We start from the raw sequence: 14,592 nt of genomic DNA on the forward strand, positions 1-14,592 counted from the left end.
CTGCTATTTTTTGGTGAATGTTACCCCCAGAATAGGGATGCTAAGGGTGATAAAATATGTGATTAATTACAAAAGAAAAGAAAACAGTATTTTGACTGTGGTATTCATAGTGAGTACTTCATACAATTTACTGTACATCATTCACAAGTTCCCAACATATAAATGGCACGGCAATACCATTTATATGGTATGGCAACTTACCTGTCCCAGAAATCTGCTTTAAATGAAAGAGTACATCTGATAAAGTGTCAGGGAGCTCTCCAAAGTCACTGACTGGGAACACAAACGTGGTATTCAGAATAGCTGTTGAGGGATCAACAGGTTCCACACCGATGATGAAGCTGAGAATGTGACGGTTGTGTAGGGATTCTACCTGTTGCCTAAGACTATCACTAGAGGGTCCTCCTGATAGAATAATCAACAATTGTTTAATGCCCTCAACATGCCGACTACCAGCTATGGTTATGAAGACCTTGTCCAAAAGATGCTGTAAAGCTGCCCCTGTGTTCCGCTGACTTCCTCCCTTGTGCCTTAATGTTCGTATGATGCGGATAATGGTGTCTTTTGTTGAATGTGATCTCAAGAAGAAATGCACTTTAGTGTCTCTACTATACTGGGCTACTGCAACTCTATCCCTGTATTTATCCACATCAAGGTTTTCAATCACTCGTCGGATGAAGTCACGCATGGCCGGAAATCCACTTCGGCTATTGTCAGAACCATCGATGAGGAAAACAACATCTCTTCCCCCAGTGCGCAACTCTGCAGAGGAGAGTATGTCATGTGGATGAAATCTTTGGCACTTCACACTTCAGGGAAAAAGCTGGAAACATGCTATAACCGTTGAATAGCACAAGCAATTGAAGTAAGACAATTTCAAAGAATGCCAACATCATTCACTGTAAGGAATGATGAAAAAAGTGTTGACAGGAAGGGAAGAAGAATCCAGCATTTTATTTCAAAATACTGCTTTAAAGTAGAAAGGTCCATGAAACTACAGTAGGTCAACATGCTAGAAGAGCACTAAGCTCAATGTCCTCTTCAGGTGGACAATGGCAATTAGTTTACAATGCAAAAATGTCGAAGAAAATACATTTTGACACAACTGGAGATATCAGAGAAAGAAATATGAAGTAAACAAGAGTGATGGAAACTCAACCCATTGTCAGCCAAGCTTATGTAACATCCTGCAATTCAAAGAGAACAAAGAATGATGCAAGGTTTCAGAAACTTTAACTGTTAAAAATGGCTCAGAAGATTTGTAGAATATTTCATCTTATCTCTGCAAGAATATTAAATCATTTTTTTATTTGAGTTGTATTCAATTGTTTCACTGCATGGAATTAAAATATTAGCTTTTTCCACAAGAACACATTTTACCGTTGACAGTCAACACCGAAGCCAGGGAACATGGCTAGTAATTTTCTTGAGAAGGACTGGATATTTTTGAGAGAGATAAAAGGGTATTCTAATGAGACGGACAGTGAGAGGTTTAAAAAGAGAAAGCAGGAGAGCGGCTTCATTTGTATGCAATCATAGGGGGGGAAAGGAGCACAAAGGTCTAACTAACATGGTTATTCTAATTTAAAGTAATTAAAAGGTAGATGGAGAGAATAAGGGGGGGGGGATGTGAAGTCAATTACAACATGGGGAAAATTCACAAAAAAGTAAAGTGTAGTAGGTCTATTTCCAACTAATGATGTATGATGGTTATTTAAAGTAAACATTAACAATTAGATAAAGACATAGAAAAGTAAAAGAGTGAACATAAATCGGAAGAAGTTACAAGGAATTACCTGTAAGTCCCACATGTGAGACTTGAGAAAGAGCTGATAGAAGTTCGGGCTGTAGTCTTGGCAGATCTGAAAACTCTCTTGCCTTGAAAATGAGCTGGGGATTGGTTGTGATTGTTTGCATTTCTCTTGTGTCATCCTGACTGATAACAATGCCCATAATCTGGACTCCAAAACTTTTCAAATTGTGTGCAGGCCGGTTGAGGAAATCACTGGACCGCCCTGTGCTAAATACTATAAGAATCTGAGGGATGCCCTCTTGATGCCTACTTCCAGAGGAGGCCGTAAAGACATTGTCCCTGACATATTGGAGTGCAGCCCCGGTGTTGAGAGGTGTGCCTCCTCTGTGCCTCAACCCTCTGAGCGTGTCAACAATATCTCCTTTTGTGGTGTATGTGTTCAGATTGAAGTGCACTTCTGAATCTCTGCTGTACTGGACCACAGAAACACGGTCTTTGTTTTCTCCAACATTCAAGTTCTCCACCACTCTCTGAACAAAATCACGCATGGCAGGGAATCCATTCCTTGTGCCATCAGACCCATCCAGAAGGAATACTACATCCCTTCTGGCAGTGTCATCATCGACTGGGGAAGCAAAGACAGACAATATGTCAGATAAACTAGACAGAAATGATGCGGAATAATCATCAGTGCTGGAGATGTTTTACTAATTCTTCAGGGCACCCTAAACTTGCCTGAAACAAATATGTTTTCCTCGGCCATCAGCAACAGGCCATGCCCATTAACATACCTAACACAGTTGGTGACTCGGGAGTAACCTCAACAAGCACCATTTCCATGGAGGAACGAACTTGCTCCTGGACACTGGGGAGGTCAGTGAAGTCAGACACAGACACAGCATTACTGGGCTCATAGGATATCTTTTGCAGTTCTCTGGCATCAGAGCCCCTGGTTCCAATTGCAAAGGTCAAGACTCCCATCTCTTTGAGAGCAGAGGCTGGTGGGTCAACATTGTCAAAGGACCTTCCGCCAATAATTGCAATTAGTAACTGTGGCACACCTTCCAGGCGCCTGCTTCCAGCGGAAGCGGTGAAGACATTATCTATCAAATACTGGAGAGCTGCTCCAGTGTGTTGAGTTCTTCCACCTTTGTGCCTCATGCCTCTGACAATGTCAAAGATCTCGCTCTTTGTTGTGTATGTGTTCAGATAAAATTGGACAGTTGCATCTCTGCTGTACTGAACCACTGACACACGATCTTTGTTCTCACCCACATTCAGGGTCTCTACTGCTCTCTGGACAAAGTCACGCATTGCTGGGAATCCATTTCTTGTGCCATCAGATCCATCCAGTAAGAACACAACATCCCTTCCGGGAGCACTGCGCTCAACTAGGGAACATGAAATTTACATTACTATGAGGGTTCATGTGTGTGGTGAAATGTGAAACAGATGTAATTTGACCTGATCACTTCAATTATCTGACCTTTTTCTTTTAAAGTGGTGCAACTACTTGGACTAAGTTCAAACTGAAATAAAACTAAATGTGGACACATTTTTAAATGAAAAGACACCCTGGTGTCTGTTAAGCAATGGTCAGTGTCTTACCAGTTACTGTTGGTGTCATGGGTGTAGCCCTCACTATGACTGTGCTCATGGCAGAGGACAGCTGCTCTTGGACGTTGGGGAGGTCTGTGAATTCAGACACTGCAAAAGCATAACTAGGCTCATAGGCTATCTTCTGCAGTTCCCTGCTGTCAGAGCTCCTGCTTCCAATGCCAAACACAACAATGCCCTGCTCTTTGAGGGCAGATGCTGGTGTATCTACGTTGTCAAAAGACCTTCCACCATTCAGCAGTATGAGCATCTGTGGAACACCTTCCAGACGCCTGCTTCCAGAGGAGGCAGTAAAGACGTTGTCCCTGACGTACTGGAGGGCTGCCCCAGTGTTGAGGGGTCTGCCTCCTCTGTGCCTCAGGCCTCTGACCGTGTCCACAATATCAGCTTTTGTGGTGTATGTGTTCAGATTGAAGTGGACCTCTGCATCCCTGCTGTACTGGGCTACTGAGACACGGTCTTTGTTTTCTCCGACATTCAGTCTGGCCACCACTCTCTGAACAAAGTCTATCATAGCTGGGAATCCATTCCTTGTGCCATCAGAACCATCCAGTAGGAACACTACATCCCTTCTGGCAGTTCTTTCATCTACTAGGAGAATCAGAAATCAAAGACAAAATGATTTCAACATACCTTTCTACTAGCTGCAAATTGTATGTCAGTTCGCCGTGCATGTGTTGCTTATGCTAACCAGGATATGGGGTGCACGTTGGGAGCTAACAAAGCAAGTGCTGTCTTACCTTCGACCGTAGGGGTTGTGGGGGTCACTTCAACACTTATGGTGTTGAGAGAGGCAATGAATGTCTGCGGGACATTAGGGAGGTCAGAAAAGTCAGACACAGACTGGGCATAATTAGGATCTGAGGCAATCCTCTGAACCTCTCTGCTAGAATTTCTAGTTCCGATGCCAAAGATCAAAACTCCGTCCGACTTGAGGGCGGAGGCTGGTGTATCGACATTATCATTAGACCGCCCTCCGCTCAACACAATAAGAATCTGAGGAATGCCCTCTTGACGCCTACTTCCAGAGGAGGCAGTAAAGACGTTGTCCCTGACATATTGGAGGGCTGCCCCGGTGTTGAGGGGTCTGCCTCCTCTGTGCCTCAGCCCTCTGACCGTATCAACGATGTCTTCCTTTGTGGTGTGTGTGTTCAGATTGAAGTGCACCTCTGAATCTCTGCTGTATTGGACCACAGAAACACGGTCTTTGTTTTCACCAATGTTCAAGTTCTCCACCACTCTCTGAACAAAATCACGCATGGCAGGGAATCCATTCCTTGTGCCATCAGACCCATCCAGAAGGAATACTACATCCCTTCTGGCAGTGTCATCATCAACTGGGGAAGCAAAGACAGACAATATGTCAGATAAACTAGACAGAAATGGTGCGGAACAATCATCAGTGCTGGAGATGTTTTACTACTTTTTCGATGCCCCCTAAACTTGCCTGAAACAAATATGTTTTCCTCTACCACCAGCAAAAGGTCTCATGCCTGTTAACATACCTAACACAGTTGGTGAGTCTGGAGTAACCTCAACAAGCACCGTTTCCATGGAAGAGCGAAGTTTCTCCTGGACACTGGGGAGGTCAGTGAAGTCAGACACAGACACAGCATTACCAGGCTCTTGGGATATCTTTTGCAGTTCTCTGGCATCAGAGCCCCTGGTTCCAATTGCAAAGGTCAAGACTCCCATCTCTTTGAGAGCAGAGGCTGGTGGGTCAACATTGTCAAAGGACCTTCCGCCAATCAGCGCAATTAGTAACTGTGGCACACCTTCCAGGCGCCTGCTTCCAGCGGAAGCGGTGAAGACATTATCTATCAAATACTGGAGAGCTGCTCCAGTGTTGAGGGGTCTTCCACCTTTGTGCCTCATGCCTCTGACAATGTCAAGGATCTCGCTCTTTGTTGTGTATGTGTTCAGATAGAATTGGACAGCTGCATCTCTGCTGTACTGAACCACTGACACACGATCTTTGTTCTCACCCACATTCAGTGTCTCTACTGCTCTCTGGACAAAGTCACGCATTGCTGGGAATCCATTTCTTGTGCCATCAGATCCATCCAGTAAGAACACAACATCCCTTCCGGGAGCACTGCGCTCAACTAGGGAACATGAAATTTACATTACTATGAGGGTTCATGTGTGTGGTGAAATGTGAAACGGAGGTCATTTGACCTGATCACTTCAATTATCTGACCTTTTTCTTTTAAAGTGGTGCAACTACTTGGACTAAGTTCAAACTGAAATAAAACTAAATGTGGACACATTTTTAAATGAAAAGACACCCTGGTGTCTGTTAAACAATGGTCTGTGTCTTACCAGTTACTGTTGGTGTCATGGCTGTAGCCCTCACTATGACTGTGCTCATGGCAGAGGACAGCTGCTCTTGGACGTTGGGGAGGTCTGTGAATTCAGACACTGCAAAAGCATAACTAGGCTCATAGGCTATCTTCTGCAGTTCCCTGCTGTCAGAGCTCCTGCTTCCAATGCCAAACACAACAATGCCCTGCTCTTTGAGGGCAGATGCTGGTGTATCTACGTTGTCAAAAGACCTTCCACCATTCAGCAGTATCAGCATCTGTGGAACACCTTCCAGACGCCTGCTTCCAGAGGAGGCAGTAAAGACGTTGTCCCTGACGTACTGGAGGGCTGCCCCAGTGTTGAGGGGTCTGCCTCCTCTGTGCCTCAGGCCTCTGACCGTGTCCACAATATCGGCTTTTGTGGTGTATGTGTTCAGATTGAAGTGGACCTCTGCATCTCTGCTGTACTGGGCCACTGAGACACGGTCTTTGTTTTCTCCGACATTCAGTCTGGCCACCACTCTCTGAACAAAGTCTATCATAGCTGGGAATCCATTCCTTGTGCCATCAGAACCATCCAGTAGGAACACTACATCCCTTCTGGCAGTTCTTTCATCTACTAGGAGAATCAGAAATCAAAGACAAAATGATTTCAACATACCTTTCTACTAGCTGCAAATTGTATGTCAGTTCGCCGTGCATGTGTTGCTTATGCTAACCAGGATATGGGGTGCACGTTGGGAGCTAACAAAGCAAGTGCTGTCTTACCTTCGACCGTAGGGGTTGTGGGGGTCACTTCAACACTTATGGTGTTGAGAGAGGCAATGAATGTCTGCGGGACATTAGGGAGGTCAGAAAAGTCAGACACAGACTGGGCATAATTAGGATCTGAGGCAATCCTCTGAACCTCTCTGCTAGAATTTCTAGTTCCGATGCCAAAGATCAAAACTCCGTCCGACTTGAGGGCGGAGGCTGGTGTATCGACGTTATCATTAGACCGCCCTCCGCTCAACACAATAAGAATCTGAGGAATGCCCTCTTGACGCCTACTTCCAGAGGAGGCAGTAAAGACGTTGTCCCTGACATATTGGAGGGCTGCCCCGGTGTTGAGGGGTCTGCCTCCTCTGTGCCTCAGCCCTCTGACCGTATCAACGATGTCTTCCTTTGTGGTGTGTGTGTTCAGATTGAAGTGCACCTCTGAATCTCTGCTGTATTGGACCACAGAAACACGGTCTTTGTTTTCACCAATGTTCAAGTTCTCCACCACTCTCTGAACAAAATCACGCATGGCAGGGAATCCATTCCTTGTGCCATCAGACCCATCCAGAAGGAATACTACATCCCTTCTGGCAGTGTCATCATCAACTGGGGAAGCAAAGACAGACAATATGTCAGATAAACTAGACAGAAATGGTGCGGAACAATCATCAGTGCTGGAGATGTTTTACTACTTTTTCGATGCCCCCTAAACTTGCCTGAAACAAATATGTTTTCCTCTACCACCAGCAAAAGGTCTCATGCCTGTTAACATACCTAACACAGTTGGTGAGTCTGGAGTAACCTCAACAAGCACCGTTTCCATGGAAGAGCGAAGTTTCTCCTGGACACTGGGGAGGTCAGTGAAGTCAGACACAGACACAGCATTACCAGGCTCTTGGGATATCTTTTGCAGTTCTCTGGCATCAGAGCCCCTGGTTCCAATTGCAAAGGTCAAGACTCCCATCTCTTTGAGAGCAGAGGCTGGTGGGTCAACATTGTCAAAGGACCTTCCGCCAATCAGCGCAATTAGTAACTGTGGCACACCTTCCAGGCGCCTGCTTCCAGCGGAAGCGGTGAAGACATTATCTATCAAATACTGGAGAGCTGCTCCAGTGTTGAGGGGTCTTCCACCTTTGTGCCTCATGCCTCTGACAATGTCAAGGATCTCGCTCTTTGTTGTGTATGTGTTCAGATAGAATTGGACAGCTGCATCTCTGCTGTACTGAACCACTGACACACGATCTTTGTTCTCACCCACATTCAGGGTCTCTACTGCTCTCTGGACAAAGTCACGCATTGCTGGGAATCCATTTCTTGTGCCATCAGATCCATCCAGTAAGAACACAACATCCCTTCCGGGAGCACTGCGCTCAACTAGGGAACATGAAATTTACATTACTATGAGGGTTCATGTGTGTGGTGAAATGTGAAACGGAGGTAATTTGACCTGATCACTTCAATTATCTGACCTTTTTCTTTTAAAGTGGTGCAACTACTTGGACTAAGTTCAAACTGAAATAAAACTAAATGTGGACACATTTTTAAATGAAAAGACACCCTGGTGTCTGTTAAACAATGGTCAGTGTCTTACCAGTTACTGTTGGTGTCATGGGTGTAGCCCTCACTATGACTGTGCTCATGGCAGAGGACAGCTGCTCTTGGACGTTGGGGAGGTCTGTGAATTCAGACACTGCAAAAGCATAACTAGGCTCATAGGCTATCTTCTGCAGTTCCCTGCTGTCAGAGCTCCTGCTTCCAATGCCAAACACAACAATGCCCTGCTCTTTGAGGGCAGATGCTGGTGTATCTACGTTGTCAAAAGACCTTCCACCATTCAGCAGTATGAGCATCTGTGGAACACCTTCCAGACGCCTGCTTCCAGAGGAGGCAGTAAAGACGTTGTCCCTGACGTACTGGAGGGCTGCCCCAGTGTTGAGGGGTCTGCCTCCTCTGTGCCTCAGGCCTCTGACCGTGTCCACAATATCGGCTTTTGTGGTGTATGTGTTCAGATTGAAGTGGACCTCTGCATCTCTGCTGTACTGGGCCACTGAGACACAGTCTTTGTTTTCTCCGACATTCAGTCTGGCCACCACTCTCTGAACAAAGTCTATCATAGCTGGGAATCCATTCCTTGTGCCATCAGAACCATCCAGTAGGAACACTACATCCCTTCTGGCAGTTCTTTCATCTACTAGGAGAATCAGAAATCAAAGACAAAATGATTTCAACATACCTTTCTACTAGCTGCAAATTGTATGTCAGTTCGCCGTGCATGTGTTGCTTATGCTAACAAGGATATGGGGTGCACGTTGGGAGCTAACAAAGCAAGTGCTGTCTTACCTTCGACCGTAGGGGTTGTGGGGGTCACTTCAACACTTATGGTGTTGAGAGAGGCAATGAATGTCTGCGGGACATTAGGGAGGTCAGAAAAGTCAGACACAGACTGGGCATAATTAGGATCTGAGGCAATCCTCTGAACCTCTTTGCTAGAATTTCTAGTTCCGATGCCAAAGATCAAAACCCCGTCCGACTTGAGGGCGGAGGCTGGTGTATCGACGTTATCATTAGACCGCCCTCCACTCAACACAATCAGAATCTGAGGAATGCCCTCTTGACGCCTACTTCCAGAGGAGGCAGTAAAGATGTTGTCCCTGACATATTGGAGGGCTGCCCCGGTGTTGAGGGGTCTGCCTCCTCTGTGCCTCAGCCCTCTGACCGTATCAACGATGTCTTCCTTTGTGGTGTGTGTGTTCAGATTGAAGTGCACCTCTGAATCTCTGCTGTATTGGACCACAGAAACACGGTCTTTGTTTTCACCAATGTTCAAGTTCTCCACCACTCTCTGAACAAAATCACGCATGGCAGGGAATCCATTCCTTGTGCCATCAGACCCATCCAGAAGGAATACTACATCCCTTCTGGCAGTGTCATCATCAACTGGGGAAGCAAAGACAGACAATATGTCAGATAAACTAGACAGAAATGGTGCGGAACAATCATCAGTGCTGGAGATGTTTTACTACTTTTTCGATGCCCCCTAAACTTGCCTGAAACAAATATGTTTTCCTCTACCACCAGCAAAAGGTCTCATGCCTGTTAACATACCTAACACAGTTGGTGAGTCTGGAGTAACCTCAACAAGCACCGTTTCCATGGAAGAGCGAAGTTTCTCCTGGACACTGGGGAGGTCAGTGAAGTCAGACACAGACACAGCATTACCAGGCTCTTGGGATATCTTTTGCAGTTCTCTGGCATCAGAGCCCCTGGTTCCAATTGCAAAGGTCAAGACTCCCATCTCTTTGAGAGCAGAGGCTGGTGGGTCAACATTGTCAAAGGACCTTCCGCCAATCAGTGCAATTAGTAACTGTGGCACACCTTCCAGGCGCCTGCTTCCAGCGGAAGCGGTGAAGACATTATCTATCAAATACTGGAGAGCTGCTCCAGTGTTGAGGGGTCTTCCACCTTTGTGCCTCATGCCTCTGACAATGTCAAGGATCTCGCTCTTTGTTGTGTATGTGTTCAGATAGAATTGGACAGCTGCATCTCTGCTGTACTGAACCACTGACACACGATCTTTGTTCTCACCCACATTCAGGGTCTCTACTGCTCTCTGGACAAAGTCACGCATTGCTGGGAATCCATTTCTTGTGCCATCAGATCCATCCAGTAAGAACACAACATCCCTTCCGGGAGCACTGCGCTCAACTAGGGAACATGAAATTTACATTACTATGAGGGTTCATGTGTGTGGTGAAATGTGAAACGGAGGTAATTTGACCTGATCACTTCAATTATCTGACCTTTTTCTTTTAAAGTGGTGCAACTACTTGGACTAAGTTCAAACTGAAATAAAACTAAATGTGGACACATTTTTAAATGAAAAGACACCCTGGTGTCTGTTAAACAATGGTCAGTGTCTTACCAGTTACTGTTGGTGTCATGGGTGTAGCCCTCACTATGACTGTGCTCATGGCAGAGGACAGCTGCTCTTGGACGTTGGGGAGGTCTGTGAATTCAGACACTGCAAAAGCATAACTAGGCTCATAGGCTATCTTCTGCAGTTCCCTGCTGTCAGAGCTCCTGCTTCCAATGCCAAACACAACAATGCCCTGCTCTTTGAGGGCAGATGCTGGTGTATCTACGTTGTCAAAAGACCTTCCACCATTCAGCAGTATGAGCATCTGTGGAACACCTTCCAGACGCCTGCTTCCAGAGGAGGCAGTAAAGACGTTGTCCCTGACGTACTGGAGGGCTGCCCCAGTGTTGAGGGGTCTGCCTCCTCTGTGCCTCAGGCCTCTGACCGTGTCCACAATATCGGCTTTTGTGGTGTATGTGTTCAGATTGAAGTGGACCTCTGCATCTCTGCTGTACTGGGCCACTGAGACACGGTCTTTGTTTTCTCCGACATTCAGTCTGGCCACCACTCTCTGAACAAAGTCTATCATAGCTGGGAATCCATTCCTTGTGCCATCAGAACCATCCAGTAGGAACACTACATCCCTTCTGGCAGTTCTTTCATCTACTAGGAGAATCAGAAATCAAAGACAAAATGATTTCAACATACCTTTCTACTAGCTGCAAATTGTATGTCAGTTCGCCGTGCTTGTGTTGCTTATGCTAACAAGGATATGGGGTGCACGTTGGGAGCTAACAAAGCAAGTGCTGTCTTACCTTCGACCGTAGGGGTTGTGGGGGTCACTTCAACACTTATGGTGTTGAGAGAGGCAATGAATGTCTGCGGGACATTAGGGAGGTCAGAAAAGTCAGACACAGACTGGGCATAATTAGGATCTGAGGCAATCCTCTGAACCTCTTTGCTAGAATTTCTAGTTCCGATGCCAAAGATCAAAACCCCGTCCGACTTGAGGGCGGAGGCTGGTGTATCGACGTTATCATTAGACCGCCCTCCACTCAACACAATCAGAATCTGAGGAATGCCCTCTTGATGCCTACTTCCAGAGGAGGCAGTAAAGATGTTGTCCCTGACATATTGGAGGGCTGCCCCGGTGTTGAGGGGTCTGCCTCCTCTGTGCCTCAGCCCTCTGACCGTATCAACGATGTCTTCCTTTGTGGTGTGTGTGTTCAGATTGAAGTGCACCTCTGAATCTCTGCTGTATTGGACCACAGAAACACGGTCTTTGTTTTCACCAATGTTCAAGTTCTCCACCACTCTCTGAACAAAATCACGCATGGCAGGGAATCCATTCCTTGTGCCATCAGACCCATCCAGAAGGAATACTACATCCCTTCTGGCAGTGTCATCATCAACTGGGGAAGCAAAGACAGACAATATGTCAGATAAACTAGACAGAAATGGTGCGGAACAATCATCAGTGCTGGAGATGTTTTACTACTTTTTCGATGCCCCCTAAACTTGCCTGAAACAAATATGTTTTCCTCTACCACCAGCAAAAGGTCTCATGCCTGTTAACATACCTAACACAGTTGGTGAGTCTGGAGTAACCTCAACAAGCACCGTTTCCATGGAAGAGCGAAGTTTCTCCTGGACACTGGGGAGGTCAGTGAAGTCAGACACAGACACAGCATTACCAGGCTCTTGGGATATCTTTTGCAGTTCTCTGGCATCAGAGCCCCTGGTTCCAATTGCAAAGGTCAAGACTCCCATCTCTTTGAGAGCAGAGGCTGGTGGGTCAACATTGTCAAAGGACCTTCCGCCAATCAGCGCAATTAGTAACTGTGGCACACCTTCCAGGCGCCTGCTTCCAGCGGAAGCGGTGAAGACATTATCTATCAAATACTGGAGAGCTGCTCCAGTGTTGAGGGGTCTTCCACCTTTGTGCCTCATGCCTCTGACAATGTCAAGGATCTCGCTCTTTGTTGTGTATGTGTTCAGATAGAATTGGACAGCTGCATCTCTGCTGTACTGAACCACTGACACACGATCTTTGTTCTCACCCACATTCAGGGTCTCTACTGCTCTCTGGACAAAGTCACGCATTGCTGGGAATCCATTTCTTGTGCCATCAGATCCATCCAGTAAGAACACAACATCCCTTCCGGGAGCACTGCGCTCAACTAGGGAACATGAAATTTACATTACTATGAGGGTTCATGTGTGTGGTGAAATGTGAAACGGAGGTAATTTGACCTGATCACTTCAATTATCTGACCTTTTTCTTTTAAAGTGGTGCAACTACTTGGACTAAGTTCAAACTGAAATAAAACTAAATGTGGACACATTTTTAAATGAAAAGACACCCTGGTGTCTGTTAAACAATGGTCAGTGTCTTACCAGTTACTGTTGGTGTCATGGGTGTAGCCCTCACTATGACTGTGCTCATGGCAGAGGACAGCTGCTCTTGGACGTTGGGGAGGTCTGTGAATTCAGACACTGCAAAAGCATAACTAGGCTCATAGGCTATCTTCTGCAGTTCCCTGCTGTCAGAGCTCCTGCTTCCAATGCCAAACACAACAATGCCCTGCTCTTTGAGGGCAGATGCTGGTGTATCTACGTTGTCTAAAGACCTTCCACCATTCAGCAGTATGAGCATCTGTGGAACACCTTCCAGACGCCTGCTTCCAGAGGAGGCAGTAAAGACGTTGTCCCTGACGTACTGGAGGGCTGCCCCAGTGTTGAGGGGTCTGCCTCCTCTGTGCCTCAGGCCTCTGACCGTGTCCACAATATCGGCTTTTGTGGTGTATGTGTTCAGATTGAAGTGGACCTCTGCATCTCTGCTGTACTGGGCCACTGAGACACGGTCTTTGTTTTCTCCGACATTCAGTCTGGCCACCACTCTCTGAACAAAGTCTATCATAGCTGGGAATCCATTCCTTGTGCCATCAGAACCATCCAGTAGGAACACTACATCCCTTCTGGCAGTTCTTTCATCTACTAGGAGAATCAGAAATCAAAGACAAAATGATTTCAACATACCTTTCTACTAGCTGCAAATTGTATGTCAGTTCGCCGTGCATGTGTTGCTTATGCTAACAAGGATATGGGGTGCACGTTGGGAGCTAACAAAGCAAGTGCTGTCTTACCTTCGACCGTAGGGGTTGTGGGGGTCACTTCAACACTTATGGTGTTGAGAGAGGCAATGAATGTCTGCGGGACATTAGGGAGGTCAGAAAAGTCAGACACAGACTGGGCATAATTAGGATCTGAGGCAATCCTCTGAACCTCTTTGCTAGAATTTCTAGTTCCGATGCCAAAGATCAAAACCCCGTCCGACTTGAGGGCGGAGGCTGGTGTATCGACGTTATCATTAGACCGCCCTCCACTCAACACAATCAGAATCTGAGGAATGCCCTCTTGACGCCTACTTCCAGAGGAGGCAGTAAAGATGTTGTCCCTGACATATTGGAGGGCTGCCCCGGTGTTGAGGGGTCTGCCTCCTCTGTGCCTCAGCCCTCTGACCGTATCAACGATGTCTTCCTTTGTGGTGTGTGTGTTCAGATTGAAGTGCACCTCTGAATCTCTGCTGTATTGGACCACAGAAACACGGTCTTTGTTTTCACCAATGTTCAAGTTCTCCACCACTCTCTGAACAAAATCACGCATGGCAGGGAATCCATTCCTTGTGCCATCAGACCCATCCAGAAGGAATACTACATCCCTTCTGGCAGTGTCATCATCAACTGGGGAAGCAAAGACAGACAATATGTCAGATAAACTAGACAGAAATGGTGCGGAACAATCATCAGTGCTGGAGATGTTTTACTACTTTTTCGATGCCCCCTAAACTTGCCTGAAACAAATATGTTTTCCTCTACCACCAGCAAAAGGTCTCATGCCTGTTAACATACCTAACACAGTTGGTGAGTCTGGAGTAACCTCAACAAGCACCGTTTCCATGGAAGAGCGAAGTTTCTCCTGGACACTGGGGAGGTCAGTGAAGTCAGACACAGACACAGCATTACCAGGCTCTTGGGATATCTTTTGCAGTTCTCTGGCATCAGAGCCCCTGGTTCCAATTGCAAAGGTCAAGACTCCCATCTCTTTGAGAGCAGAGGCTGGTGGGTCAACATTGTCAAAGGACCTTCCGCCAATCAGCGCAATTAGTAACTGTGGCACACCTTCCAGGCGCCTGCTTCCAGCGGAAGCGGTGAAGACATTATCTATCAAATACTGGAGAGCTGCTCCAGTGTTGAGGGGTCTTCCACCTTTGTGCCTCATGCCTCTGACAATGTCAAGGATCT

General features: G+C 46.5%; 3 protein-coding genes across 3 annotated transcripts in view; all 3 read right to left on the bottom strand.

Moving 5' to 3' along the window:
- Positions 1-14,592, bottom strand: part of col6a3 (collagen, type VI, alpha 3) — a 99,698-nt gene that overhangs the window by 26,200 nt on the left and 58,906 nt on the right. The window lies entirely within an intron of this gene.
- Positions 21-7,729, bottom strand: LOC311065147 (collagen alpha-3(VI) chain-like; the record flags this gene model as incomplete). The annotated part of the gene is made up of 10 exons (XM_084085364.1): positions 21-40; positions 202-405; positions 2,064-2,378; positions 2,545-3,144; positions 3,362-3,961; positions 4,111-4,707; positions 4,876-5,475; positions 5,693-6,289; positions 6,442-7,038; positions 7,207-7,729. The coding sequence occupies 10 exons, from the start codon at positions 7,727-7,729 to the stop codon at positions 21-23; spliced, it is 4,653 nt and encodes a 1,550-aa protein (XP_083941490.1).
- On the bottom strand, positions 8,001-12,484 carry LOC311065148 (collagen alpha-3(VI) chain-like; the record flags this gene model as incomplete). Its single annotated transcript, XM_084085365.1, has 6 exons — positions 8,001-8,623; positions 8,773-9,369; positions 9,538-10,152; positions 10,355-10,954; positions 11,104-11,700; positions 11,869-12,484. Coding segments are annotated over 6 exons (3,648 nt in total), but the record flags the coding sequence as incomplete, so codon positions are not given.

Source organism: Gymnoscopelus microlampas, assembly GCF_963454915.1.
Source record: "Gymnoscopelus microlampas genome assembly, chromosome: 17".
NCBI lineage: Eukaryota > Metazoa > Chordata > Actinopteri > Myctophiformes > Myctophidae > Gymnoscopelus > Gymnoscopelus microlampas.